This window comes from Corticium candelabrum, chromosome 18, assembly GCF_963422355.1.
Source record: "Corticium candelabrum chromosome 18, ooCorCand1.1, whole genome shotgun sequence".
Classification (NCBI taxonomy): domain Eukaryota; kingdom Metazoa; phylum Porifera; class Homoscleromorpha; order Homosclerophorida; family Plakinidae; genus Corticium; species Corticium candelabrum.
The window spans coordinates 4,972,879-5,000,201 of record NC_085102.1 but is presented as its reverse complement, the minus strand read 5'-3'; the positions used below and the strand labels follow the sequence as shown (position 1 = coordinate 5,000,201).

General features: G+C 42.0%; 6 protein-coding genes and 1 long non-coding RNA gene across 8 annotated transcripts; 4 read left to right on the top strand and 3 right to left on the bottom strand.

Annotated features, from left to right (window-relative positions):
• Window positions 1–3,824: 3,824 nt before the first annotated feature.
• On the bottom strand, window positions 3,825–4,468 carry LOC134193737 (disco-interacting protein 2 homolog B-like). The gene is made up of 3 exons (XM_062662571.1): window positions 4,344–4,468; window positions 4,229–4,291; window positions 3,825–4,003 (listed from the first exon to the last, which is right to left on the bottom strand). The coding sequence occupies exons 1-3, from the start codon at window positions 4,411–4,413 to the stop codon at window positions 3,825–3,827; spliced, it is 312 nt and encodes a 103-aa protein (XP_062518555.1). The 5' UTR covers window positions 4,414–4,468.
• A 184-nt stretch (window positions 4,469–4,652) lies between these two features.
• On the top strand, window positions 4,653–6,234 carry LOC134193898 (collagen alpha-1(IV) chain-like). Its single transcript, XM_062662754.1, has one exon. The coding sequence runs from the start codon at window positions 4,836–4,838 to the stop codon at window positions 6,033–6,035; it is 1,200 nt and encodes a 399-aa protein (XP_062518738.1). The 5' UTR covers window positions 4,653–4,835; the 3' UTR covers window positions 6,036–6,234.
• A 419-nt stretch (window positions 6,235–6,653) lies between these two features.
• Window positions 6,654–11,138, top strand: LOC134194184 (Golgi SNAP receptor complex member 2-like). Its single transcript, XM_062663105.1, has 5 exons — window positions 6,654–6,699; window positions 6,769–6,933; window positions 9,145–9,223; window positions 9,291–9,344; window positions 10,942–11,138. Exons 1-5 carry the CDS (start codon window positions 6,671–6,673, stop codon window positions 11,008–11,010), a joined length of 396 nt encoding a protein of 131 aa, XP_062519089.1. The 5' UTR covers window positions 6,654–6,670; the 3' UTR covers window positions 11,011–11,138.
• A 3,106-nt stretch (window positions 11,139–14,244) lies between these two features.
• On the top strand, window positions 14,245–15,734 carry LOC134193884 (collagen alpha-1(IV) chain-like). The gene has a single exon (XM_062662734.1). It carries the CDS (start codon window positions 14,330–14,332, stop codon window positions 15,545–15,547), a length of 1,218 nt encoding a protein of 405 aa, XP_062518718.1. The 5' UTR covers window positions 14,245–14,329; the 3' UTR covers window positions 15,548–15,734.
• Window positions 15,735–16,115: 381 nt separating this feature from the next.
• Window positions 16,116–19,956, top strand: LOC134194044 (Golgi SNAP receptor complex member 2-like). Of its 2 annotated transcripts, XM_062662944.1 has the most exons (5): window positions 16,116–16,217; window positions 16,287–16,451; window positions 17,247–17,325; window positions 17,393–17,446; window positions 19,039–19,956. In XM_062662944.1, exons 2-5 carry the CDS (start codon window positions 16,408–16,410, stop codon window positions 19,105–19,107), a joined length of 246 nt encoding a protein of 81 aa, XP_062518928.1. In that variant the 5' UTR covers window positions 16,116–16,217; window positions 16,287–16,407; the 3' UTR covers window positions 19,108–19,956. The 2 variants fall into 2 exon arrangements, with proteins under 2 accessions (XP_062518928.1, XP_062518927.1); XM_062662943.1 differs by having other exon boundaries at window positions 16,147–16,451.
• Window positions 19,957–20,073: 117 nt separating this feature from the next.
• On the bottom strand, window positions 20,074–24,807 carry LOC134194045 (uncharacterized). The gene is made up of 6 exons (XR_009972138.1): window positions 24,721–24,807; window positions 22,877–22,927; window positions 22,774–22,821; window positions 22,093–22,435; window positions 21,038–21,337; window positions 20,074–20,710 (listed from the first exon to the last, which is right to left on the bottom strand). It is a non-coding gene; the product is annotated as an uncharacterized LOC134194045 (long non-coding RNA).
• Window positions 24,808–24,879: 72 nt separating this feature from the next.
• Window positions 24,880–26,919, bottom strand: LOC134194043 (disco-interacting protein 2 homolog A-like). Its single transcript, XM_062662942.1, has 5 exons — window positions 26,896–26,919; window positions 26,527–26,580; window positions 25,433–25,569; window positions 25,293–25,373; window positions 24,880–25,000 (listed from the first exon to the last, which is right to left on the bottom strand). Exons 1-4 carry the CDS (start codon window positions 26,912–26,914, stop codon window positions 25,320–25,322), a joined length of 264 nt encoding a protein of 87 aa, XP_062518926.1. The 5' UTR covers window positions 26,915–26,919; the 3' UTR covers window positions 24,880–25,000; window positions 25,293–25,319.
• Window positions 26,920–27,323: the final 404 nt, after the last annotated feature.

The following is a 27,323-nucleotide window of genomic DNA, read 5'->3' as shown; positions in this document are numbered from 1 at the left end:
TTTGTCTGTCTGTCTGTTTGTCTGTCCATCTGTCTGTCCATCTGTCCTACAATGTATCTAACTCCGTTCCCACTACTATTGACACTTACTATCGCGTTGTCTTGGCTGTAGGAGGTTCGTAATTGCTCTACAAAACAACAACAACCATCAAAAGCAACATCAACAACACAAACTGTACGTTGACCAACTGATCATCAGATGTGGCGATGTGAGGAGATTAATAAACCGGATGCAGCGAGCCATCAATAAATCGCTGCTTGCACTCAAGTATATTCGGAATATTGCAATGTGTCTAGAAAACAAAGAAACTCAACACACACACACACACACACACACACACACACACACACACACACACACACACACACACACACACACACACACACACACACACACACACACACACACACACCATTGGCATCAAGTTGGGCATCATGAGAACAAGTGCATACACATGAATCTAAACAAAAAACGACTTCACATACACACACAACAACCACAAACAGCACACTCACATTATGTATCGTTTCAACAGCCGGTAGTACATTTCTCATCCACTGAAACGCCTGCAAACAGAAAAAGCATATACAGTGAGTAGTGTGTTCAACTTCAACTGCATTGTAAATCGTCTGCTCCTCAAACTCAACAGTAATCTACATCATCACTAGTAAATGAAGCTGTGTTTACACCGTCGCTTCACAGCTATGAGTGTGTGTGTGTGTGTGTGTGTGTGTGTGTGTGTGTGTGTGTGTGTGTGTGTGTGTGTGTGTGTATTTATTTTGAATATTAATGTAAATTTTATTAATTTTTGTCTACATTTATTGTCATTATCATTAATTAAATCATTAGCTTGTTGCTAGAATGTATAATTCTTTGAAAACACAACACAGGGATGCATAACTAACTAAATATCATCAATGTCCCACACTACTTCCAATTCAGCGATGCACATGCGTGACAGCTGCGTAACTCTTGCACGGAGCGAGCTTGTTATGCACGTCATTTCTGAATTCTGCATTGAGGTGGACGCGATTATCATGCTTTCGTTGAGCCGTTGCTATCATCTTTCGTTCCGTTAATTCGTGGCTAGAGATGGACGTACGTCTCCTACCTGCATGCAAAATAACTGTGAAGCGACATAGTGTATAGTGACCGCATACAAAGAAAGCAGCGTTACTAATGTTTCCTACGAGTCTTTCTTGCAAGACGACGTCAATCGTTCATCATTAGTACTACTTAGTAGTTACACCTCTAGCTAAAAGCGTGTTCACACCGGACCTAATCATGATTAGTGGAGGGCCATTCTAACGCCATAAAGAGTAGTATTACAACCACATTACTAGTGTTTGCACGTGACTTTGGCACGTGAGGTAGTATACAAAAACAGCATGCCGCCGATGTCTCTGATGTGGTGTTGTATGTTTAAAAGTACAAACGCAGCAACAACATGGCGATGTATACAGAAGTACAGGCAGATCTCTACTACGTGCGTGCATGTACACGTGACAACTTCCTGCTGTTCCTAAAGGAGCTGCCAAACAAAGCAAACTAAATGTTTCCCTCTTCAAAACCTAAATTAATGATTCATCAAGACAATTCACGCAAATTCCTGCTGAATATGACCAAAGAAAACTGTCGAGGCTAATTACACTCACGTGCCCACGTGACTTACTAATAAAAAATAGTTAGTGGTGTGAACACACTTGCGTTAATGTTGGCCTAATCATAGTTAGCATAATCATAGTTAGTCCAGATGTCGGTGTGAACACGCTCTAAAACATATTTGCTCTCTTGAAGATCGTGGATGATGCGATGCATGTTGGTCGCGCGCATGCATGCATGGTTCCATGGGACCTTCGCTTGGCTTCTTGAAGAACGATAAATTCGTTTGTTTTGCGATTCTTCTGTAAAAAACGTAACAGACGTGTACAACTATTACCTGAACTTTACTCTGCGCTTCTCAGTTTGACAACGGTTTGACCTTATTAACGTTTTTACTATGGATATGACATCTCAGCTTTTCTGTCATAATGCGTGGGATTGTTACGTCACCCATTGTTGGTTTCCCAATGGACTGCTGATTGGCTCAACAAATTCCCGAGAGTGATTCACACTGATATGCTATTGTTATGTCACTTACTCTTCGCGTCCCAAAACGACTGCTGACTGGCTCAACTAATCCTCTAGCATAACACACGCTTACAAACTTACATAGATAACGACATACGGACAGACAGACCGAAAGTCAATTCAGTCCGTTTAGAGTGAGCTTCTCACAAAGCAGTCCACCACTTAATGTGGTGTCCTTCTTTTATGCTCGTAGCTTAATTAATATCAATAACTTACCTCATGCTCCAAGCAGTCGGGTCTTTGTTCGGCTACAATAACCACTCGTTCGTCGCACAGCACAGTGAGAGAAAACACGGCAATCCTGTAACACAAATGAGCAACAATCACACACCCGTGTGTATTACATGTGCACACTAGGTATCTCATGCCTCTGTCTGTATACAAGTTTGTGAGGTTCAACGGCGAGAACGGTTGCAATGAGGTCGTCCGTATTGTGTCGACGACCTTGGACTTTCATCAGACCATCCAAACGACCACAAATGAAAATAAGACCTCCCTAATATCATACACACAATTTGGTTAGTTGAATGTTCAAATCGTCTCAGACAAGTGATCTGTTTCAATGAATGTCAATAAATAATTAATTATAAATAAATTGTTACATTTAATTCATTAATATTAATTAATAAATTAATAATTTGATTGAGTGTGTGTGTGTGTGTCACACGTTTCACACACTCCACCAATCCTCTCAAACCAACTCACCGGTCCAAGTAATCCAAGCAATCCCGTTCAAACATACAAACTCATTGAATACGACTGACCATTCGAAGCCAGCGGTTGAACCTATTACCACAATCACAATCTATCCCAACGTCTCACAATCACCAGATCAGTACACATACCTTGAACACGTCCGTTGACTTTCCAGCCAGACCCCAATAGCTTGTTCCCGTGTATTGTAAACTCACGCAGACCTCACCGACTTCGTCCGTTTGGCACAAATAGGAAGGACCTTCCAGCTTCACTATGGCAACTTTTGCTGCAAGTGACATGGAAGGAGTTAGTATGGCTAGATATAGAAGAGACTAGAGAAGGTATTGAACATGAAATAAATGCAAATGGCTTGTAACTGCATGACTTGACATGTAGACAAACAGATAAACAGAGACAAACAAAAAGTCAGACAGACAAGCAAACAAACAAACAGACAAACACAGACAGACAGACATAAAATTGACAGACAGACTGACAGACTGACAGACAGACAGACACAAACAGACAGACAGACAGACAGACAAGCAAACAAACATAAAGACATCCAAATGAATAAAACATTATATTTTTTTCATTCTTGCAAGCAACAAACCGATTACATTGATTACCTCCTGCAAGTACTGTGCCACAGTCTTGTAAAGTCAGAGACGACATCGAGTTCTCCTCTTCTACTCGAACGACTCCATAACTGAGTCCTGTGATCGACATGATGCCACGACCAGTTGCTGTTGAGCCAGGCAGACCAGGTCTACAGAAACGGTCAATTAAAATGGAACACAAACGTAAGTATTCTTGTTCAGTAACATTGCATCACCTTCCTCACCCTGTCTGTATGTTTATGTGTCTGTCTGTCTGTCTGTTTGTTTCAACTGTGCATAGTAATGTAATCATGTTTCAATGTTTTTTCGACTCTGTTATTCAGTAATAAATCATTAATTCCGCATTTTGTCGTTTTATGACGTCACATTCTCGGGAGCCTAACGCACGCCCCTAGATTGACAATCCTTGGGGATCCGCCACTGAAAAATCATCCACAGAAGAGACTGACCTGTATGCGCGAGTTCTTGTTGAAAATTCGGCGCAGGTGAAACAGCTTGCACATTCCTCGCTTCCGCACTCAACAAACTTGATTCCGAGTGAAAACTGTTGCCGCCGCCTAAAAACATCAAAACTGTGAACGACTCCACACAATGACGACCGCCGTTTCGGCACGAAACGAAGTCGTAGAACGGTAGGACGACGCGCAGCACACGCATACAGCCGTCCGCGCGTCGATTCTCGAGAAACGCCTCCGTCAGTGAATTCACTCATCGACCAGCTCACTATGGCTACGCACCCACCGACGCCCTCGTTGCGAGAATGATGCGCACAAGCGTCGTACCAGATTGGTATGGCTCTAGTAGCTTTGCTTTCCTCTTTTCGTAGCCTTTCTGTGTGATATCGCCTGTAAAGAGGACACTGGATTGACTACTGTGTGAGGTATGTGTGTGACTTGCCTTCTTCGAGTTCAAGTTCGAGATCTGCGAGCTTCTGGTGGACTTCTGGGGGCACGCTGGAGTAGTCCATGATATGGGCAACTGTTTGGCGTTGCCTGTTGGTCGTTCGTGCTTTCGGTGTTCACTCGAAATCGGAGAGAAAAAATCATAGAAAGATACACAACAACTAGAGGTGGAACCCGTATCGATGTCCCGTGTGTGCCTCGCGCGTCCGACGAGATTGGTGATTTCAATTGAGTGCTTTGCACTTCAACGACGAAAGCAGTTCAGGTTATGGCCATTCTTGCATCGTTTACAGTCACATTGGTGAGGATATCATGGAGAACGGAAGTGCCGGTTCTTCGCATCTTACGGTTGGATGTGGATGAGACGGAATCACTTTAGGACACGACATTGCGTCGTCTGTTTCACCGTATCTTTTGCTGTTTGTATCGATGTGCTCATATCTACTGTTGGTCAGATAGTAAGAGAACGACGACGATAGCGCATGCAATGAGCAGCAGCGAAGTGGACGAGAGTTGTAAAGTTTTGCAAGGAAATTGTGGCCCAAGCGGCAGATGGACGATTGCGTTGTTTCTATCGTTAGTTGTGGGCAATTTTGTGTTTAGCGGTTTTCTGTTGTGGAAGCTCAGTGTTCAGGAGAAAAGATTTGAGAAAAGCGTAGAGAAGTTGCAGTTGGACTTGCAGGAACTTCAAGTAGAAAAAGAGGAAATGAAGCAGGTTTATGAGACGTTGTCTGAGTATGGAGGAGAAAGAGGGAAGAGGTCGGAACAATCTCCCAGTCAGTCGTCACAAGTTACAATCAACATTGCACACGTATTTGGGTCATTCATCAAACAGATGTGCAAACCAGAATCAGCAATTTGTATACCAGGTCAACCAGGAAGAGACGGATTGCCAGGTTTGCCAGGTAGAGACGGTTTGCCAGGAAAAGATGGTTCAACTGGATTGCCAGGACCAGCTGGAAGAAACGGCGAAGCGGGAAGGAATGGTGAACCTGGCAGTAAGGGATCAGCAGGTAAACAGGGTCCACGTGGAATAGCAGGTAGGAAAGGAGACATGGGAGTGAGTGGAGAGAAAGGGGACAGAGGAGAGAGGGGAGTAGGTGGACTGCAAGGAATTTTGGGTCCTCGAGGAGAAAAAGGAGAAGAAGGAGACAAAGGTGAACGAGGATATACTGGTTTTAAAGGAGGGAAGGGTGGAAAGGGGGAGATTGGGTTACAAGGAGGAAAAGGAATGAAAGGAAACAAAGGGGATGAGCAGGATTTACATCAATTGTTTGGTTTACCCAGTCAATGTTTACCATGGAATCATCGTGTTTTAAATGAAACTTGGAGACAAGCATCTGAGCGTTATACTAAGACAAGTAATCACTGTGATAAGACAGGTCGTTCAGACAATCAACATGGTTTCACACCAGGCTGGCATTCATTCAGTCCTACAATAGGTGGAGCTATGCCAGAGAAGTGCACATCTGAGAACTACTGTGGAACTAATGCATCAGGATGGTTAAAAGGATCTCACCCAAATGTAATTGGTCAAAAAATTTCAAGAACAGTTTGCTTTAGTTACAGCAGTAATTGTTGTTGGAGTCAGACTAGTGTTGAAGTGATCAACTGTGGACAGTATTACATATACAACTTACCTAACACTCCAGGTTGCTATCTAGCTTACTGTGCTCGAGGACAGTGAAGAGCAAGTTTCCTTTATCAAAACCATCACATGTACTTATCTTTGCATTTTTGTGTGTATCTATGCTTCTCTGACTAGACAAGTGTCTGCTAAGAATGATTGTTGTAACAGCTGCTTGTTGTGTAGGATTGCTGCATACAGTATGATGTGCTGCTAGATGGAAATTTTGTTCTAAACATACACAGTTTGTGAGCAGAAATGTAGTTTGCTGTCTACAGTTAACAACAATATTTACCGTTGTAGCAATAGATAAATTGTTATATGTTAGATCACGTGTAGTTACATTTATTCAATTTATGGATTAACTTTTATACATAGGAACCAACAAAATATTTATAATAAAACAAAACTTGATCAATCAATTATATATTTATTGTAATTTAAATAATCAATAATATTAATTAGTTCTTTTATTAATTGCATACTTACTTTAGGAGATTCTGTTTTCTAATTTATAACTTAGCCTCAAATTTCTATTTACATGCTCACATCATAATATATAATTCAAATAGTACTTGAAATCCGGGAATTGTAATTATCCGGGCATTTTACTAATTTTATAACCCGTACATGTTCTGCCAACATTTCTCGTTGATGTTCTAGCCTTTGTAACCGTCTTCCTCTGCCTTTCGTCAATGGAATCATTATATCAAAAAGCGAACAAGTAAACAACCAAACTAATTTCGTATTTCGTTTTATTCTTGCGACCTCAGATTTTTGTTTGTGTTTGCAGATTGTTGATGGAAGTTGAGAGTCACATATCATCTCTAGGGCACTCGTATTCGCCTCAACTTGAGCAGGAAATTGAGGGTAAATTAGAGGAGTTGTTCTCTGATATTCAGAGGTTGGAGCAGATGGTCGCTAAAGAACCACCTTCCAGGAAGCAGAGCGCCAAACTGTGAGATTTGTGGAATGAGAGGAGGGATGGTAGATGGGTAGATAGACAGACAGACGGACATACGTAACATATATACAGACAGACAAACGTACATACATACATGCATACAGATGGACAGACAGACAGAAGGTTTATTGGATATATATCATGTAAAGTGATATTTTCAAGTGTAACATGCAAAGCTTGCTTTTAAAAAAGCTATTTGCCAGTTCTTAGAAGACTAAGTCATAGCAAGATTGGACATACACAGACAGACAGACAGACAGACAGACAGACGAATGAACAGACAAGCTGTTTTATATCTTTCCTATCTACAAGGGCACTTGTGGTCCTTGCATACATATAACAACAGTACGGTGCAAACCTACTGCAACCACCAGACACTAATTATTTATGAATATATAAGTACACAGCTAAGAGCGTGTAAACAAAAGACGTGAAGAGAAACAAAGAAAAAGAGGAAATCATTGTTACAGTCAGTAAACTTGACTCAAACAGTGGAATGGCTTTGGCACGAGATCACAAAAAACATACGAGGATTGTCGTGTAGATCTAATGTAAGAGAGGAAGAAATGATGATCTTAACTTGCCAAGAGATGCACTAGGCACGCATGCACTAGGGTTAGAGTAATGAGGGGCGTAGCGTGGCATGGGCTAGACCGAGCTATAGCCACCCATCATTTATAGGCGTGGTCTTAAAATTTGTGGACTTTAAATACGTCATGCTTGGAAATGCACTGTTGTGCTGGACAGTAAACTGAGACAACCATCATTCCTGTGGATTCTATCAAACAATGTGACAAAAGTTACCATTTTCCTGACAATCTTACTCTCGTTTCTAATTCGTTGTTGCTAGGTCTGTTAGCCCGGTATCAGTGGCCTAACATGTTAACGTCTTATAACTTGCCTAAAGTCTATAATGAGGCAAGAAAGACTCAATGGACTTGCACTACATGCACTTTAACTATAGAAGTGACGTTGATTAGGATGCAACCTTGGATACGTTTGTTAACAAACAACCTCTCAGAATGTCTTTCTTAAACATACAGGACATAATTAATGTATGTTTTGTGTTCCTCATGAGTACACATATAATATACCATGATACTAAGTACGTTGTAGATATCAAATTCATCTGGTAATGAGACATTAATGTATACTATGGTATTCACAAACTTTTAGTGAAACCTCCCTAAATTGTCCAAGTTTGCATCACCTTTTTTCCAGTCTGGATACGCCACTGATTTAACATATTAGTTAATTAAAAGTCAGTAAGAAGTGGGAGTGTCCTGTAGCAGAGTGAAGTCTATCCCCCATTTTTAGAGGTCACGATACACCCTTGCAGTAATACATCTGTATTCTATACAGTCTAAACTAGACAAGAGGCAGGGGTGCACTCTTTTAGTAGCATGGCATGGGCTAGACCTGGCTATAGCCCCGCCCCCATTATTTGTAGGTGTCGTCTTAAAATTTGTGGACTTTAGACACGTAATGTTTGGAAATGGGTTTTAAAATTGGGATACCAATCCTTCATGAGTGAGTCACATGTCCATGTAATAAAATTTAAATTTAGTGGACAAAGGAGTTTGTTATTATATTAATTGATCAAACTTATAAGTGACGCTTAGTTAGAACATCTGCATTTGATTTCTATCTTGTATATGGGTATTTTGGCTAGACACAAGCGTACGGTCTATACTTAGCTACCGATAGCATTATGCAGGCTTGCATTCGGTTTGCCTTGTCTTGTCTTTGTCAATTCTTCTAGCAGACGTGCATACACAGTTTTATGTAAAAGTAGACACGATTCAACCAGGTGTTTGCATGCAGGTAGGCAGTTAACTATGTACACTGTGGGTCTGTCTGGGTATGCATGTAAGGATATGTAATGTGTGGACAAGTACAAACTAATAAAAAGTGGGCGTGTCTTATAGCATCATAAGTCTAGCCCCCGTTTCTAGAGGTCACGCTATGCCCTACAAGAGCCAATGTATATTGTATAGACGTTTGTCCACCATCCACCAACTGACCATATAAGAAGCATATCATCATGCCTATGCCATATGTACAGACAGACAGACAAACAAGCTTACAGACTAATAATACGTAATATGTTTGTATACCATGTATGTTTACTTTGTCTAAAACTTTTAAATGGGTTGCACAATTTGGTTGATTATTTGTGGTTAAATGAATTTGTTTGTTGTACAGACGAGTTGAACAATTGTCATATGATTGTCAGCATCTACATAGTACTCTTAGGACGTTCCAACAGAAACAGCGGCTCAAGGTATGGAGATGTACACAATAAGGAGTAATTGAAATGTCGTGTTGGATGCAGCGTGATGTTGTGATAGGAAAAGGAAGAGCACGATAGGAATGAATTGTTGTCAAGGAGATTTACAGCAAATGTGTGGATGTACACACACACACGCACACACACACACACACACACACACACACACACACACACACACACACACACACTTGACTGCAGCTGCCAGTGTCTGGCCACGCCGCTCCATATATGGGGAGAGCTGAAAGACGAGGTAGTTACTGTCTGCACTTATGTCTCTGTATGTCCTTGAACCACCGGAAACGTCTTCCACATGTGCAAGACAGGGGAAGTTGACTGCTGTCTTTTCTGAACAGCGTTTGCCACGGTGACAGTTATGCCGTTGGAATCCTGGCTTGGATTTGAAGCACCATCCACATTGACTTCAATGGCAGCAACAGCATGTGCTATCAGGCTCCGGTATCCTACTTGAGGTACAATCAGTGGAGACAAGTGATGATGACCGGATCGATAATAGAGTTGATGATGATGACATAGTCAAAGAAGAAGAAGAAAACACATTTAAACATTTATGTATTGCCAGTCCACCCCTACTTCTCAGCCACCGATGACACTTGGCACATTGCACTGCGCCTGGTTGTTCACACAGAGGCAGTTGGCATTCCACAATCCACTTGTGCCGTTTCATACCTGAATGACTGCAAAAGGAGCAGCAACACACAGCACATGAAAAGGATCGTTCAGTAGAGGTACGTGTAACTTCACCCTGACATGAAGCTCGCCATTCTGGACGTTGCTGTTCCAGGTGATACCAATTCTCTAGTTTTAACAACTTCAAGTCAGCCTGGATCCTGTCTTTCCATGTGAGGCGGGGCCCCTGAGCTGGTCTAGAATGTGACAGCCACCCAAGTAATAGTTTCTTTGGTAATCTGATTGCAGGCATCCGAGCAACATGTCCTAACCACTGAAGGTGGCGACGATGAAGGACGTCAGACATCAGACTTACATCATCCCATCTTTGTCGAAGATCAGTATTGTTAGTATGTTGAAGCTCTTGGTCCCATCGAGTCACACACACACACACACACACACACACACACACACACACACGCACATGCACATGCACGCACATACGTGCACACACACACACCACACACACACAATCGCAAAATGGGTAAGAAGCTGCTGTTAAACGGCAATGCCCCCAGCCAGATGGCTGGGTTCCTGTGCACTAAGCAGAAGCTATGGGCCATGCTAAGCAATCTCCTGGAGCCTGGCCAGGTGCTCACAGGAGCACCGACTGCAACGCCAACTGTGGTGTGGGCACCCAAAGTCCCATCCGGACCCCAGTGGCTGATGGACTTTGTTGCAGTCGGAGGCCTTTGCCACTCCAGTCAGAGACCAGGTACTCATTTATACTTCTGAGTCGAGAGAGGCAATTGTGTGTAAGTTTCTTGCCCAAGGAAATTATGCTATAGCTTGCCATCACCGTGACTTGAACTGGAAACCCTGCAAGGTCCCAGATGTTTCCATTCTCCAAACGCATTCTAACCAATTGAGCCACAGCACCACACGCACGCGCGTGCGCGCGCACACACACACACACACACTTGATTTTTATGGTTTTCTTGTGACTTGTGGATCTGTGAGATTTGATTTCTTGCCAGTCACATGATATGTGGATTAGATGCCAATGAAATCTCATCTTGCAGGAGACACCAATAGCTAAGTCTGACTCTCGATCATGTGTGACAGACAGCTGTTGGAATGTTAATTTTTAGTGCATTGGGCTGATATTTAAAGCAGCTGTATTGACAGACAGACAGACAGACAACAGACAGACAGATGGATGGACAGACAGACAAGACACACAGACACACAAAAAGATGGAAATACATATTAACAGACAGACATCGAGCAGTTGTGATTGTGGCAAGGAACTGGACATCCAAGGATACCATCTAATCACTTGTAAAACTGGGGTTGGTCCAGTGCACACTCACAACTTAATTGTGTCAGCATGGTCTAACTGCCTTTCTCAACTCTGCCACACAAACTAGAGCTACAATACCGGTATGTCAACAGTGACAAGAGGTCGGACATCCTCGTTTATGACCCAGATTCAGGTGCAGACATTGAATTAGATGTGTCGTTGGCTCATCCATGGTGTTTGGACTCAGTGAAGGCAGCCTCCAGAGAAGGAGTAGCAGCAATGAAACGGGAGGAGAAGAAAGAGGCAAAGTATAATTCTCACCTGCGGCCAGAAGGGTCCTGCCCATTGGTCATTCCTCTTGTTTTCCAACATTTTGACCGTTGGGGCGAACAAGCTGGCAAAGAGTGCAAGAGATGATGAAGGAAAATGAAATGAGACCGACTTCAAGACCAAGTGGTGATCAATCATTTCAGTGACACTACAATGTTGCAATGGGAAAGTCGTCTGGGACAAACTCATTGGCATAGCGAGATTAGAACGTCGAAATGTATTGTGCTCAGTGTAGTTTGTATGCTTTAGGACAGTAATGGTCTTGTTGTGTTAGTGTTAGGTTGCTCATGATGTAAACGTTTGATTTAATGGAAAATGTATGTATTGAGACAGAAAGATGGACATACATACAGACATAGTGTGGAAAATATCGGTCAGACATCAGACAATGTCCTACCAACTGTGTTGTTTGTCCAACCAAATACTATATCAGTGTTGGAGTGTTCCGACAAAACGTCTCCTCCTATGCCTATGACAGTGTAAAGTTTGTCTCTCGGTACGTGATGGGCTTTCCATTGATGTTAATTTCATAAGTATAGGTGCCTCCTAGTATGATTTATCCATAGAAAATCTCAGCTGGAACGTACTGTATACTAGGTAGCTGTCCAGTAATGTCAACTTGTCGTTGTTGGCTCTCACTTTGGGTCCAGAAGTTCATAATGCCCGTGTTTGTTTAGTAGGTGCTGCTATTCCAAATTGACTTTATTTGCAACACAACACTATGAGAAACACAGAAACACAGTACAGTACCCATAGACTACAGAATAACAAGCCGACATTCTAACATAGTGATGTTTCTTTTCCTAACAAGATGTAGATGCATTACGTTGGTAAAAACTTCCATGTAGCAAAACCCTGGAATGCAATTACAGCATTGAGATAATTGGTGGCATTTAGCACACATAACCATCATATAGTTAACAATTGTCATATGATAACAGCTTATCAAAAATTATATGCAAAATGGCTGCAGTAGGGGCGGGACTTATTGATGAATGAATGTCCTACCTAGACTCAGTTTGTCCCAGCCAAAATAATTCCTTGTTTTCTACACTGCATACATGCATACATACACACGGACAGACAGACAGATGGTTCATGTAAAAGTGACATCGTCAAGTGTAAAAGCACTGCTTGCTTCAAAAATGGCTACTAGCCAGGTCTTAGAGTTGGAACAAGATTGAACATACACAGACAGACAGACAGACAGACAGACAGACGACATATTTACAGACAGACAGATGGATGGATGAAAAGACAAGCTGTTTTATATTTTTCCAATGTGCAATGGCACGTGTGGCCGTTTTCCTCCATAGAACAACAGTATGGTGCAAACCTACTGCAACCACCACACACTAATTATAAAAAATATTTATAGATGGTATACAAGTGCACAACTACAGTGTGTAAACAAAAGACAGAAAGAAAGAAAAAAGGATGTCATCGTTACAGTTAGTAAACTTGACTCAAACAGTGGAATGTTTGTTCTCTTTCTTTCTTGTTGTACTGCTCCTTCTGCAAGCGTCCTAGAGCATCAAAATAACAGTCCCAAACCCAATTTGTCTCGTCAAACGTGCGATGCTCAAAATTTGAGCCTAACTCATCAAGTCCAAGGAAAGTGACGAGTTTTTCACAAAAACTTGGATTGCGGAAGTCTTTCCGTTTCTGTACGCTCTCGTTCAGTCGTATGTTTCTCTGTCTGCATTTTCAATAAATTAGTTATCTTGGATTGTAACTCGGGTTTGCATTGTCTGGAAGGAGCCGGTGGTAGGTTGATGCGAGGTGGACGGTGGGATTTTGTCGGGTTGTCGGTGGTTGGTGCCCCTGGCGGGAGGGAGAGTCGCTACTGAACGGGGATGTACCTTCGATGTCATCTTGAAGTGGATAGAGAATGTGACTTGTGGGATGGTCGTTGGACTACAGAAAAACATGTTGGTGTTACACAATGTGAAATGCAGAGTTTGAGAAGGTTTGACTTGTATGTCTTGTTGTCTGTCCGTGGTATTGATTTGTCAGTTTCCTGTCAGTCTGTGTGTCCTGCCATCATTTGTAGTGTTCAAGTGTATATCTAGTCTGGCTATCACAAACAATTAATATAATTTAAAAATTGATATTAATAAAATTAAATTAATATAAAATTAGCAACTAGACTAACAACTAATATATTAATTTATTTATTTTATTAATAATATTGTAATTAAATATTTAATTATATTTGTATATTTATTTTAAAATCAACTCACCACTCTTCCCGTCATTTCATCTTCATTCTCGCTGCCTGAGTCATCGCCCTCCAGCGCATAAGAAACCAATGGGACACAACGGGAGCCGTTTGTATCCGGGTCCTTACGAGCACATTCCTCAGCAATGATACGCGACTCTAGCCTAACGCGACTCCGGTTCGCTCGTTTGATTTTTGCATTCGAGTTCGCGTCCTCCTCGTCTGAGTCGCCGTGGTGTAGGTCACAAGCTGTTTGGACACATGACTGTAACTCATGCTACCCGACATAACGACAAGAACACGAAACAGAGTAGAAAACACGCACACTACGTACATACGGGACATGTGATAAATTATCCCGTATATACAGTTGACAGCATGTTTCCTACACGTTATCGTGCAAGCTTCTGCTTTAGCAGGCTACATCCCCCTAATTATTTTTTATCTATAGTGAAAATGTGCATTTTTTCTCGACCATAAATTAATATTACTAGATGGGCGTCAAGGTCGGACATGCGCACTGCATCGCTTTGATTGCACACTCAGTAACGTGCGCGCGAAGAGAGGACTGGGTACCTACGAGTCTAGTAAGAGAACGACGACGATAGCGCATGCAATGAGCAGCAGCGAAGTGGACGAGAGTTGTAAAGTTTTGCAAGGAAATTGTGGCCCAAGCGGCAGATGGACGATTGCGTTGTTTCTATCGTTAGTTGTGGGCAATTTTGTGTTTAGCGGTTTTCTGTTGTGGAAGCTCAGTGTTCAGGAGAAAAGATTTGAGAAAAGCGTAGAGAAGTTGCAGTTGGACTTGCAGGAACTTCAAGTAGAAAAAGAGGAAATGAAGCAGGTTTATGAGACGTTGTCTGAGTATGGAGGAGAAAGAGGGAAGAGGTCGGAACAATCTCCCAGTCAGTCGTCACAAGTTACAATCAACATTGCACACGTATTTGGGTCATTCATCAAACAGATGTGCAAACCAGAATCAGCAATTTGTATACCAGGTCAACCAGGAAAAGATGGTTCACCTGGTAGAGATGGATTGCCAGGAAGAGACGGTCGTAGAGGTTTGTCAGGAAAGGACGGTCCAATTGGATTGCCAGGACCGGCTGGAAGAAATGGCGAGGTGGGAAGGAATGGTGAACCTGGCAGTAAGGGATTAGCAGGTAAACAGGGTCCTCGCGGAATAGCAGGTAGGAAAGGAGACATGGGAGTGAGTGGAGAGAAAGGAGAAAGAGGAGAGAGGGGAGTCAGTGGACTGCAAGGAATTTTGGGTCCTCGAGGAGAAAAAGGAGAAGAAGGAGACAAAGGTGAACGAGGATATCCTGGTTTTAAAGGAGGGAAGGGTGGAAAGGGGGAGATTGGGTTACAAGGAGGAAAAGGAATGAAAGGAAACAAAGGAATGAAAGGGGATGAGCAGGATTTACATCAATTGTTTGGTCTACCCAGTCAATGTTTACCATGGAATCATCGTGTTTTAAATGAAACTTGGAGACAAACATCTGAGCATCATTCTAATACAACTATTCACTGTGATTATTCACCCAATCAACATGGTTTCACACCAGGCTGGCATTCATTCAGTCCTACAATAGGTGGAGCTATGCCAGAGAAGTGCACACCTAAGAACTACTGTGGAACTCTTGCATCAGGATGGTTAAAAGGATCTCACCCAAATGTAATTGGTCAAAAAATTTCAAGAACAGTTTGCTTTAGTTGGAGCAGTAATTGTTGTCAATGGCATACTAGTGTTGAAGTGATCAACTGTGGACAGTATTACATATACAACTTACCTAACACTCCAGGTTGCACTTTTGCTTACTGTGCTCGAGGACAGTGAAGAACAAGTTTCCTTTATCAAAACCATCACATGTACTTATCTTTCCATTTTTGTGTGTATCTATGCTTCTCTGACTAGACAAGTGTCTGCTAAGAATGATTGTTGTAACAGCTGCTTGTTGTGTAGGATTGCTGCATACAGTATGATGTGCTGCTAGATGGAAATTTTGTTATAAACATACACAGTTTATGAGCAGAAATGTGGTTTGCTGTCTACTGTTAACAACAATATTTACGGGTGTAGCAATAGATAAATTGTTATATGTTAGATCACGTGTAGTTACATTTAATTAATTTAAGGATTAACTGTTATACATAGTAACCACCAAAATATTTATAATAAAACTGAATTTGATCAATTAATTAATTAATTATATATTTATTGTAATTTAAATAATTAATAATATTAATTAAATTTTTTATTAATTTCATACTTACCTTTTGGAGATTCTGTTTTCTAATTTATAACTTATCCTCACATTTCTATTTACATGCCCACAACATAAATAATTCAAATGTTACTTGAAATCCGGAAATTGTAATTATCCGGGCAGTTTACTAATTTTATAACCCGTACGTGTTCTGCCAACATTTCTCGTTGATGTTCTAGCCTTTGTGAGCGTCTTCCTCTGCCTTTCGTCAATGGAATCATTATATCAAAAAGCGAACAAGTAAACAACAAAACTAATTTCGTATTTCGTTTTCTTCTTGCGACCTCAGATTTTTGTTTGTGTTTGCAGATTGTTGATGGAAGTTGAGAGTCACATATAATCTCTAGGGCACTCGTATTCGCCTCAACTTGAGCAGGAAATTGAGGGTAAATTAGAGGAGTTGTTCTCTGATATTCAGAGGTTGGAGCAGATGGTCACTAAAGAACCACCTTCCAGGAAGCAGAGCGCCAAACTGTGAGATTTGTGGAATGAGAGGAGGGATGATAGATGGGTAGATAGACAGACAGACAGACGGACAGACAGATAGATAGACAAACTGATGGACATACATACAGACACATAGACAGACAGACATACATACAGAAGGTTTATTGGATATATATTATGTAAAGTGACATTGTCAATTGTAGAAAGCAAACCTTGCTTATTTAAAAATAGCTATTAGCCAGTTCTTAGGAGACTAAAGCCCTGCCCACACTGGCAACTGGATCACGATAAATCCAACCCATATCAAGAGGTGGTTTCGATTGCGATTGGTTGAATCAAATTAGAAATAGTAGGCTTTACGTTCACGTAAGCTCCACGTGTAGTCGAAACATCTAACCCTCCTCACTCGTCTTTGTTCTTGCTCACCTTATGTCACTGCACTGTATCAATGCTTTTACAAGCAAAGAACCCACACGTATACATTGGTCATCAGTCGCATGATACCGAAAATGAGGCGGGAGTAGCGTTTTCAAAGTGCAATTTTCAAAGTGATCAGCAGGATCGTGATTCAATCGCAATCCATTCTGGTCTAGTGTGGACAGGGTTTCAGAGTCATAACAAGATTGGACATACACAGACAGACAGACGAATGCATGAAGCATATCATCATGCATATGTACGGACAGACGGACAAACAAGCTTACAGACTAATAATAAGTAATATGTTTGTATACCATGTATGTATACTTTGTCTAAAACATTTAAATGGGTTGCACAATGTGGTTGATTATTTGTGGTTCAATGAATTTGTTTGTTGTACAGACGAGTTGAACAATTGTCATATGATTGTCAGCATCTACATAGTACTCTTAGGACGTTCCAACAGAAACAGCGGCTCAAGGTATGGAGATGTACACAATAAGGAGTAATTGAAATGTCGTGTTGGATGCAGCGTGATGTTGTGATAGGAAAAGGAAGAGCACGGTAGGAATGAATTGTTGTCAAGGAGATTTACAGCAAATGTATGGATGTACACACACACACACACACACACACACACACACACACACACACACACACACACACACACACACACACACACACACACACACACACACACACACACACACTTGACTACAGCTGCCAGTGTCTGACACGCTGCCCCATCTATGGGGAGAGCTGAAAGACGAGGTAGTTACTGTCTGCACTTATGTCTCTGTATGTCCTTGAGCCACCGGAAACGTCTTCCACGTGTGCAAGTCAGGGGAAGTTGACTGCTGTCTGTTTCTGAACAGCGTTTGCCATGATGACAGTTATGCCGTTGGAATCCTGGCTTGGATTTGAAGCACCGTCCACATTGACTACAATGGCAACAACAGCATGTCCTATCAGGCTACGGTATCCGACTTGAGGTACAGTCAGTGGAGGCAAGTGATGATGACCGGATCAATAATAGAGTTGATGATGATGACATAGTCAAAGAAGAAGAAGAAGAAGACACATTTAAACATTTGTGTATTGCCAGTCCACCCCTACTTCTCAGCCACCGATGACACTTGGCACATTGCACTGCGTCTGGTTCACACAGAGGCAGATGGCATTCCACAATCCACTTGTGCCGTTTCATACCTGAATGACTGCGAAAGGAGCGGCAACACACAGCACATGAAAAGGATCGTTCAGTAGAGGTACGTGTAACTTCACCCTGACATGAAGCTCGCCATTCTGGACGTTGCTGTGCCAGGTGATACCAATTCTCTAGTTTTAGCAACTTCAAGTCAGCCTGGATCCTGTCTTTCCACCTGAGGCGGACTCCTGAGCTGGTCTAGAATGTGACAGCCACCCAAATAATAGTTTCTTTGGTAATCTGATTGCAGGCATTTGAGCAACATGTCCTAACCACTGAAGGTGGCGACAACGAAGGACGTCAGACATCAGAATTACATCGTCCCATCTTTGTTGAAGATCAGTATTGGTAGTATGTTGAGGCTCCTGGTCCCATCGAGTCGCACTCGTGTGCGCACACACGTGCGCACGCAAGCACACGCACACACACAAATGGCAAATGGATAAGGAGCTGCTGTTAAACGGTAATGCCCCAGCCAGACAGCTGGGTTCCTGTGCACTAAGTAGGAGCTATGGGCCATGGTAAGCAATCTCCTGGAGCCTGGCCAGGTGCTCACAGGAGCACCGACTGCGACTCCAACTGTGGTGTGGGCACCCGAATTCCCGACCCCAGTGGCTGATGGACTTTGTCGCAGTCGGAGGCCTTTGCCACTCCAGTGAAAGACCAGGTACTCATTTATACTCCTGAGTCGAGAGAGGCAATTGTGTATAAGTTTTTTGGCCAAGGAAATTATGCCATAGCTTGCCATCACTGTGACTTGAACTTGCAACCTTGCAAGGTCCCATGGGAGGGTTTCCATTCTCCAAATGCACTCTCTAACCAATTGAGCCACAGCGCACGCACGCACGCACACACACACACACACACACACACACACACACACACACACACACACACACACACACACTTGATTTGTATGGATTTCTTGTGACTTGTGGATCTGTGAGATTTGATATCTTGTCAGTCACCTGAAATCTCATCTTGCAGGAGACACCAATAGCTAAGTCTGACTCTCGATCATGTGTGACAGACAGCTGTTGGAATGTTAATTCTTAGTGCATTGGGCTGATATGTAAAGCAGCTGTATTAACAGACAGACGGACAGATAGACAACACACACACACACACACACACACACAGACGGACGGATGGAGACAGGCAGACAGATGTGCAGACAGACAACAGACAGACAGACGGACATACATATTTACAGACAGACATCGAGCAGTTGTGATTGTGGCAAGGAACTGGACATCCAAGGTTACCATCTAATCACTTGTAAGACTGGGGGTGGTCCAGTGCACACTCACAACTCAATTGTGTCAGCATGGTCTAACTGCCTTTCTCAACTCAACTTGTTGCACAAACTAGAGCCACAATACCGGTATGTCAACAGTGACAAGAGGTCGGACGTCCTCGTTTATGACCCAGATTCAGGTGCAGACATTGAATTAGATATGTCGTTGGCTCATCCATGGTGTTTGGACTCAGTGAAGGCAGCCTCCAGAGAAGGAGTAGCAGCAATGAAACGGGAGGAGAAGAAAGAGGCAAAATATAATTCTGAGCTACTGCCAGAAGGGTCATGCCCATTGGTCATTCCTCTTGTTTTCCAACATTTTGGCTGTTGGGGTGAACAAGCTGGCAAAGAGTGCAAGAGATGATGAAGGAAAACGAAATGAGACCGACTTCAAGAACAAGTGGTGATCAATCATTTCAGTAACACTACAACATTGCAATGCAAAAGTCGTCTCAGACAAACTCATTAGCATATCGAGATTAGAATGTTGAAATGTATTGTGCTCAGTGTAGTTTGTATGCTTCAGGACAGTAATGGTCTTGTTGTGTTAGTGTTAGATTGCTCATGATGTAAACGTTTGATTTAAATGAAAAATATATGTATGGAGACAGAAAGATGGACAGACATATATACATACATATGCCTCCATAGAACAACAGTATGGTGCAAACCTACTGCAACCACCAGACACTAATTATAAAAAAATTAAAAATATTTATAGATGGTATATAAGTACACAACTAACAGTGTGTAAACAAAAGACAGAAAGAAGAAAAGGAAGTCATCGTTGCAGTTAGTAAACTTGACTCAAACAGTGGAATGTTTGTTGCACCAGATTGTGAAAAACATATGAGAGATTGTCTTGCAGATCTAATGTAAGAGGATCTTAACTTGGATACAATTTTTCTATACAGTCCAAACTAAGGCTGTTTAACAGACCACAAAAGCCAATCTATATTGTATAGAGTCTAGAGATGTTTGTCCACCATCCACGTAGTGATCATCAGGCATATGTTCAGACAGACGGACAAACAAACTTACAGACAGACAAACAACCTCGACAGCCTGACTGACAAGTTTTTCATAAAAAATTGGATTGCGGAAGTCGTTCCGTTTCTGTACGCTCTCGTTCAGTCGTATGTTTCTCTGTCTTTGCTTTTTCAATAAATTGGATTATAACTCGGGTTTGCATTGTCTGGAAGGAGCCGGTGGTAGGTTGATGCGAGGTGGACGGTGGGATTTTGTCGGGTTGTTGGTGGTTGGTGCCCCTGGGGGGAGAGGAGAGTCGCTACTGAACGGGGCTGTACCTTCGATGTCATCTTGAAGTGGATAGAGAATGTGACTTGTGGGATGGTCGTTGGACTACAGAAAAACATGTTGGTGTTACACAATGTGAAATGCAGAGTTTGAGAAGGTTTGACTTGTATGTCTTGTTGTCTGTCCGTGGCATTGATTGTCAGCTTCCTGTCTGTCTGTCTGTCCTGCTCATCATTTGTAGTGTTCAAGTGTATTATCTAGTCTGGCTATCACAAATAAATTAATTTAATTTAAAATTGACATTAATAAAATTAAATTAATATAAAATAGGCAACTAAACTAACAACTAATATATTAATTTATTTATTTTATTAATAATATTGTAATTAAATATTTAATTAAATTTGCATATTTGCTTTAAAATCAACTCACCACTTTTCCCGCCATTTCATCTTCACTCTCACTGCCTGAGTTATCGCCCTCCCGCACGTAAGAGACCAATGACACAACGGGAGCCGCCTGTATCCGGGTCCTTATGAGTACATTCCTCAGCAATGACATCGACACTTGAAATGCATTGGAACTGCATGAAACATCCAGACGAGAGAATCGGACTCACGCTGGCCTAAGACTTCGGAATTGTCCAGTTTGCTGTCGTCACTAATTTTTGCCTTCGAGTTCGTGTCCTCCTCGTCTGACTCGCCGTGATAGGTCACAAGCTAGATGAGACATCTGCATGATAAGAGTCGTTTACAAACGACATTCAATTCATCACAATCCAAACTCACATACTCACAAACAGACAAACACACAGAGACAGACTCACTCAAATCGACAGACATATAGACAGACAGACATACTCATACTCAGATGGACAGACACACTAACAGACACATACAGACAGACAGACTCACACACAGACAGACAAACAGAAATACAAATACACAGACAGAAAAACACACAGACAGACGTACTCACTCAAATGGGCAGACATATAGACAGACAGACATACACTCATACTCAAATGGACAGACACATAGACAGACAGACATACTCACAATCAAATGGACAGACATATAGACAGACAGACATACTCATACTCAGATGGACAGACACACTAACAGACACGGACAGACAGACAGACTCACACACAGATAGACAAAAACACAGACCGACACACTAAGATGGACAAACACTGACAAACACACAGGCGGACACACACACATTCAAATGGACATACACATAGACAGACAGAGACAGACAAACACGGAGACAAATTCACAATCAGATGGACAGACATGTAGACAGACACACAGAAAGACAAAGTCACACTCAGATGGACAGACACATACAGACAAACAAACAAATACCTCTGAAAACATCACAGCTTTGCTCTGCTGTACTACGCGAGTTGTAACAAACTCACTGACCAAAACGAGTGACCAACAAAAAAGAAACAGACCAACAGTAAACTACACAGTAAGTACTTTGACTCCTGAGAGCACACCGGTGGTTGAAACACTGAAATCCAAGTATGCAATCATCTCTGGTGTTGGTGCACAATAAAACTTGTCAAGCTTCCTCTTCTGTGGATCGTCCGTCTCAAGAATAGGTGGGAGAGACTTCACGTCAAGTGTGCTGGTAGCCTCTTTTGTCCACAGCAGTTTGGTGATACGTTGAATTGTTAGGATGGCAACTGACTTGCTGACTTCCACGATCATTTGACTGTTGGTAATATTGTTGCGATGTTCAATGGAGATAGAGGTCACACGGGAACGGGAACGAGACCATCAAGAAGGCAGCCATAGAAAGCAACAACAAGCTCTATACCTAGAGAAGAGGAGAGACATTGGAATATCTACACTTACACACACACACACACACACACACACACACACACACACACACACACACACACACACCAACAGACAGACAGAGAGACAGACAGAAAGACAGACCAACAGACACACACGCGCACACGCATACACACACACACACACACACACACACACACACACACACACACACACACACACCAACAGACAGACAGAGAGACAGACAGAAAGACAGACCAACAGACACACACGCACACGTGCATACACACGTACACACACACACACACACACACACACACACACACACACACACACACACACACACACACACACCATTGGCATCGAGTTGGGCATCATGAGAACAAGCGCATACGCATGAATCTAAACAAAATACAACTTCACATACACACACAACAACCAAAAACAGTACACTCACATTATGTATCGTTTCAACAGCCGGTAGTACATTACTCATCCACTGAAACGCCTGCAAACAGAAAGAGCATATAAAGTGAGTAGCGTGTTCAACTTCAACTGCATTGTATATCGTCTGCTCCTCAAACTCAACAGTAATCTACATCATCACCAGTAAATGAAGCTGTGTTTACACTGTCGCTTCACAGCTATGTGTGAGTGTGTGTGTGTGTGTGTGTGTGTGTGTGTGTGTGTGTGTGTGTGTGTGTGTGTGTGTGTGTGTGTGTGTGTGTGTATTTTGAATATTAATGTAAATTTTATTAATTTTTGTCTACATCTATTGTCATTATCATTAATTAATCATTAGCTTGTTGCTAGAATGTATAATTCTTTGAAAACACAACACAGGGATGCATAACTAACTAAATATCATCAACGTCCCACACTACTTCCAATTCAGCAGATGCACATGCGTGACAGCTGCGTAACTCTTGCACGGAGCGAGCTTGTCATGCACGTCATTTCTGAATTCTGCATTGAGGTGAACGCGATTATCATGCTTTCGTTGAGCCGTTGCTATCATCTTTCGTTCCGTTAATTCGTGGCTAGAGATCGACGTACGTCTCCTACCTGCATGCAAAATAGCTGTGAAGTGACATAGTGTATAGCGACCGCATACAAAGAAAGCAGCGTTACTAACGTTTCCTACAAGTCTTTCTTGCAAGACGACGTCAATCATTCATCATTAGTACTACTTAGTAGTTACACCTCTAGCTAAAAGCGTGTTCACACTGGGCCTAATCATGATTAGTGGAGGGCCATTCTAACGCCATAAAGAGTAGCATTACAACCACATTACTAGTGTTTGTACGTGACTTTTTGGCACGTGAGGTAGTATGCAAAAAGAGCATGCCGCCGATGTCTCTGATGTGGTGTTGTATGTTTAAAAGTACAAACGCAGCAACAACATGGCGACGTATACAGAAGCGCAGGCAGATGTCTACTACATGCGTGCCTGTACACGTGACAACTTCCTGCTGTTCCTAAAGGAGCTGCCAGACAAAGCAAACTAAATGTTTCCCTCTTCAAAACCTAAATAAATGGATTCGTCAAGACAATTCACGCAAATTCCTGCCGGATATGACCAAAGAAAACTGTCGAGGCTAATTACACTCATGTGGCCACGTGACTTACTAATCAAAAATAGTTAGTGGTGTGAACACACTTGCGTTAATGTTGGCCTAATCATAGTTAGCATAATCATAGTTAGTCCAGATGTCGGTGTGAACACGCTCTAAAACATATTTGCTCTCTTGAAGATCGTGGATGATGCGATGCATGTTGGTTGTGCGCATGCATGCATGGTTCCATGGGACCTTCTCTTGGCTTCTTGAAGAACGATAAATTCGTTTGTTTTGCGATTCTTCTGTAAAAAAGTAACAGACGTGTACAACTATTACCTGAACTTTACTCTGTGCTTCTCAGTTTGACAACGGTTTGACCTTATTAACGTTTTTACTATGGATATGACATCTCAGCTTTTCTGTCATAATGCGCGGGATTGTTACGTCACCCATTGTTGGTGTCCCAATGGACTGCTGATTGGCTCAACAAATTCCCAGAGTAATTCACGCCGATATGCTATTGTTACGTCACCTACTCTTCGCGTCCCAAAACGACTGCTGACTGGCTCAACTAATCCTCTGGCGTAACACACGCTTACAAACTTACATAGATAACGACATACGGACAGACAGACCGGAAGTCAATTCAGTCCATTTAGAGTGAGCTTCTCGCAAAGCAGTCCACCACTTAATGTGGTGTCCTTCTTTTATGCTCGTAGCTTAATTAATATCAATAACTCACCTCATCCTCTGAGCAGCCGGGTCTTTGTTCGGCTACAATAACCACTCGTTTGTCGCACAGCACAGTGAGAGAAATCACGGCAATCCTGCAACACAAATGAGCAACAATCACACACCCGTGTGTATTACATGTGCACACTAAATATCCCATGCCTCTGTCTGTATACAAATTTGTGAGGTTCAATGGCGAGAACGGTTGCAATGAGGTTGTCCGTATTGTGTCGATGACCTTGGACTTTCATCAGACCATCCAAACGACCACAAATGAAAATAAGACCTCCCTAATATCATACACACAATTTGGTTAGTTGGATGTTCAAATCGTCTCAGACAAGTGATCTGTTTCAATGAATGTCAATAAGTAATTAATTAAAAAATAAATTGTTAAATTTAATTCATTAATATTAATTAATTAAACAAACAGACAAACAAACAAAAAATTAATTAATTGATAATTTGATTGTGTGTGTGTGTGTGTGTGTGTGTGTGTGTGTGTGTGTGTGTGTGTGTGTGTGTGTGTGTGTGTGTGTCACACGTTTCACACACTCCACCAATCATCTCAAACCAACTCACCGGTCCAAGAAATCCAAGCAATCCCGTTCAAACATACAAACTCATCAAATGCGGCTGACCATTCGAAGCTAGCGGTTGAACCTATTACCACAATCACAATCCATCCCAACGTCTCACAATCACCAGATCAGTACACATACCTTGGACACGTTCGTTGACTTTCCAGCCGGACCCCAATAGCTTGTTCCCGTGTATTGTGAACTCACGCAGAGCTCACGGACTTCGTCCGTTTGGCACAAATAGGGAGGACCTTCCAGCTTCACTATGGCAACTTTTGCTGCAAGTGACATGGAAGGAGTTAGTATGGCTAGATATAGAAGAGACTAGAGAAGGTATTGAACATGAAATAAATGCAGATGGATTGTAACTGCACGACTTGACATGTACACAGACAGATAGACAGAGACAGACAAACAGTCAGACAGACCAGCAAACGGACGGACAGACAGAAAGACAGACAAGTAAACAGACATAAAGACATCCAAATGAATAAAACATTATAAAGTCATCGTTACAGTTAGTAAACTTGACTCAAACAGTGGAATGTTTGTTGCACCAGATTGTGAAAAACATATGAGAGATTGTCTTGCAGATCTAATGTAAGAGGATCTTAACTTGGATACAATTTTTCTATACAGTCCAAACTAAGGCTGTTTAGCAGACCACTAAAGCCAATCTATATTGTATAGAGTCTAGAGATGTTTGTCCACCATCCACATAGTGATCATCAGGCATATGTTCAGACAGACGGACAAACAAACTTACAGACAGATAAACGAGCTCGACAGCCGGAGCAATCGCCGGCCGTTTCAACACCGATCCGCTCACAAAATCCACTTGCGTTCTCTTTGCCTTCTCTTTCTCTTTCTTGTCGTACTGCTCCTTCTGCAAGCGTCCTAGAGCATCAAAATAACAGCCCCAACCCCAATTTGTCTCGTCAAACGTGGGATTCTCAAAATTCAAGCCTAACTTGTCGAGTCCAAGGAAAGTGACGAGTTTTTCATAAAAATTTGGATTGCGGAAGTCTTTCCGTTTCTGTACGCTCTCGTTCAGTCGTATGTTTCTCTGTCTTTGCTTTTTCAATAAATTAGTTATCTTGGATTGTAAGTCGGGTTTGCATTGTCTGGAAGGAGCCGGTGGTAGGTTGACGCGAGGTGGACGGTGGGATTTTGTCGGGTTGTCGGTGGTTGGTGACCCTGGGGGAGGGGAGAGTCGCTACTGAACGGGGATTTACCTTCGATGTCATCTTGAAGTGGATGAGAATGTGACTTGTGGGATGGTCGTTGGACTATAGAAAAACATGTTGGTGTTACACAATGTGAAATGCAGAGTTTGAGAAGGTTTGACTTGTATGTCTCGTTGTCTGTCTGTGGTATTGATTTGTCAGCTTCCTGTCTGTCTGTCTGTCCTGCCCATTATTTGTAATGTTCAAGTGTATTATCTAGTCTGGCTATCACAAATAAATTAATTTAATTTTAAAGTTAATATAAATAAAATTAAATTAATATAAAATTAGCAACTAGAGTAAACTAATATATTAATTTATTTATTTTATTAATAATATTGTAATTAAATATTTAATTAAATTTGTATGTTTGCTCACCACTTTTCCGCCATTTCATCTTCATTCTCACTGCCTGAGTCATCGCCCTCCAGCGCATAAGAAACCAGTGAGACACAACGAGAGCCGTTCGTATCCGGGTCCTCACGAGCACATTCCTCAGCAATGGTACGCGACTCCGGTTCGCTCGTTTGATTTTTGCATTCGAGTTCGCGTCCTCGTCTTCTAAGTCGCCGTCGTGTAGGTCACAAGCTGTTTGGACACCTGACTGTAACTCATGCTACCCAACATAACGACAAGAACACGAAACAGAGTACAAAAACACGCACACGACGGACATACGGGACATGTGATAAATTATCCCGGATATACAGTTGGCAGCATGTTTCCTACACGTTATCGTGCAAGCTTCTGTTCTAGCAGGCTATATCCTTCTAATCGCTTTTTTATCTAAAGTAAAAATGCATTTT

Bases quoted from the DNA above. Each gene is read 5' to 3' on its own strand.
- LOC134193737 (XM_062662571.1), bottom strand. From the start codon at position 4,413: ATGGACTACTCCAGCGTGCCCCCAGAAGTCCACCAGAAGCTCGCAGAT. The intron at 4,292-4,343 runs GCAAGTCACACA...TCCTCTTTACAG, and splicing joins CGAACTTGAACTCGAAGAAG to GCGATATCACACAGAAAGGC. The intron at 4,004-4,228 runs GTACGACGCTTG...TGATGTTTTTAG, and splicing joins ACTAGAGCCATACCAATCTG to GCGGCGGCAACAGTTTTCAC.
- LOC134193898 (XM_062662754.1), top strand. From the start codon at position 4,836: ATGAGCAGCAGCGAAGTGGACGAGAGTTGTAAAGTTTTGCAAGGAAAT.
- LOC134194184 (XM_062663105.1), top strand. From the start codon at position 6,671: ATGGAATCATTATATCAAAAAGCGAACAA. The intron at 6,700-6,768 runs GTAAACAACCAA...TTGTGTTTGCAG, and splicing joins TTATATCAAAAAGCGAACAA to ATTGTTGATGGAAGTTGAGA. The intron at 9,224-9,290 runs GTATGGAGATGT...ATGTTGTGATAG, and splicing joins AACAGAAACAGCGGCTCAAG to GAAAAGGAAGAGCACGATAG.
- LOC134193884 (XM_062662734.1), top strand. From the start codon at position 14,330: ATGAGCAGCAGCGAAGTGGACGAGAGTTGTAAAGTTTTGCAAGGAAAT.
- LOC134194044 (XM_062662944.1), top strand. From the start codon at position 16,408: ATGGTCACTAAAGAACCACCTTCCAGGAAGCAGAGCGCCAAACT. The intron at 17,326-17,392 runs GTATGGAGATGT...ATGTTGTGATAG, and splicing joins AACAGAAACAGCGGCTCAAG to GAAAAGGAAGAGCACGGTAG. The intron at 17,447-19,038 runs GTATGGATGTAC...CTCATCTTGCAG, and splicing joins CAAGGAGATTTACAGCAAAT to GAGACACCAATAGCTAAGTC.
- LOC134194043 (XM_062662942.1), bottom strand. The intron at 25,570-26,526 runs GTAAATCCCCGT...TGTCACTTGCAG, and splicing joins ACTTCAAGATGACATCGAAG to CAAAAGTTGCCATAGTGAAG. The intron at 25,374-25,432 runs GTATGTGTACTG...TTGTGGTAATAG, and splicing joins AGTCAACGAACGTGTCCAAG to GTTCAACCGCTAGCTTCGAA.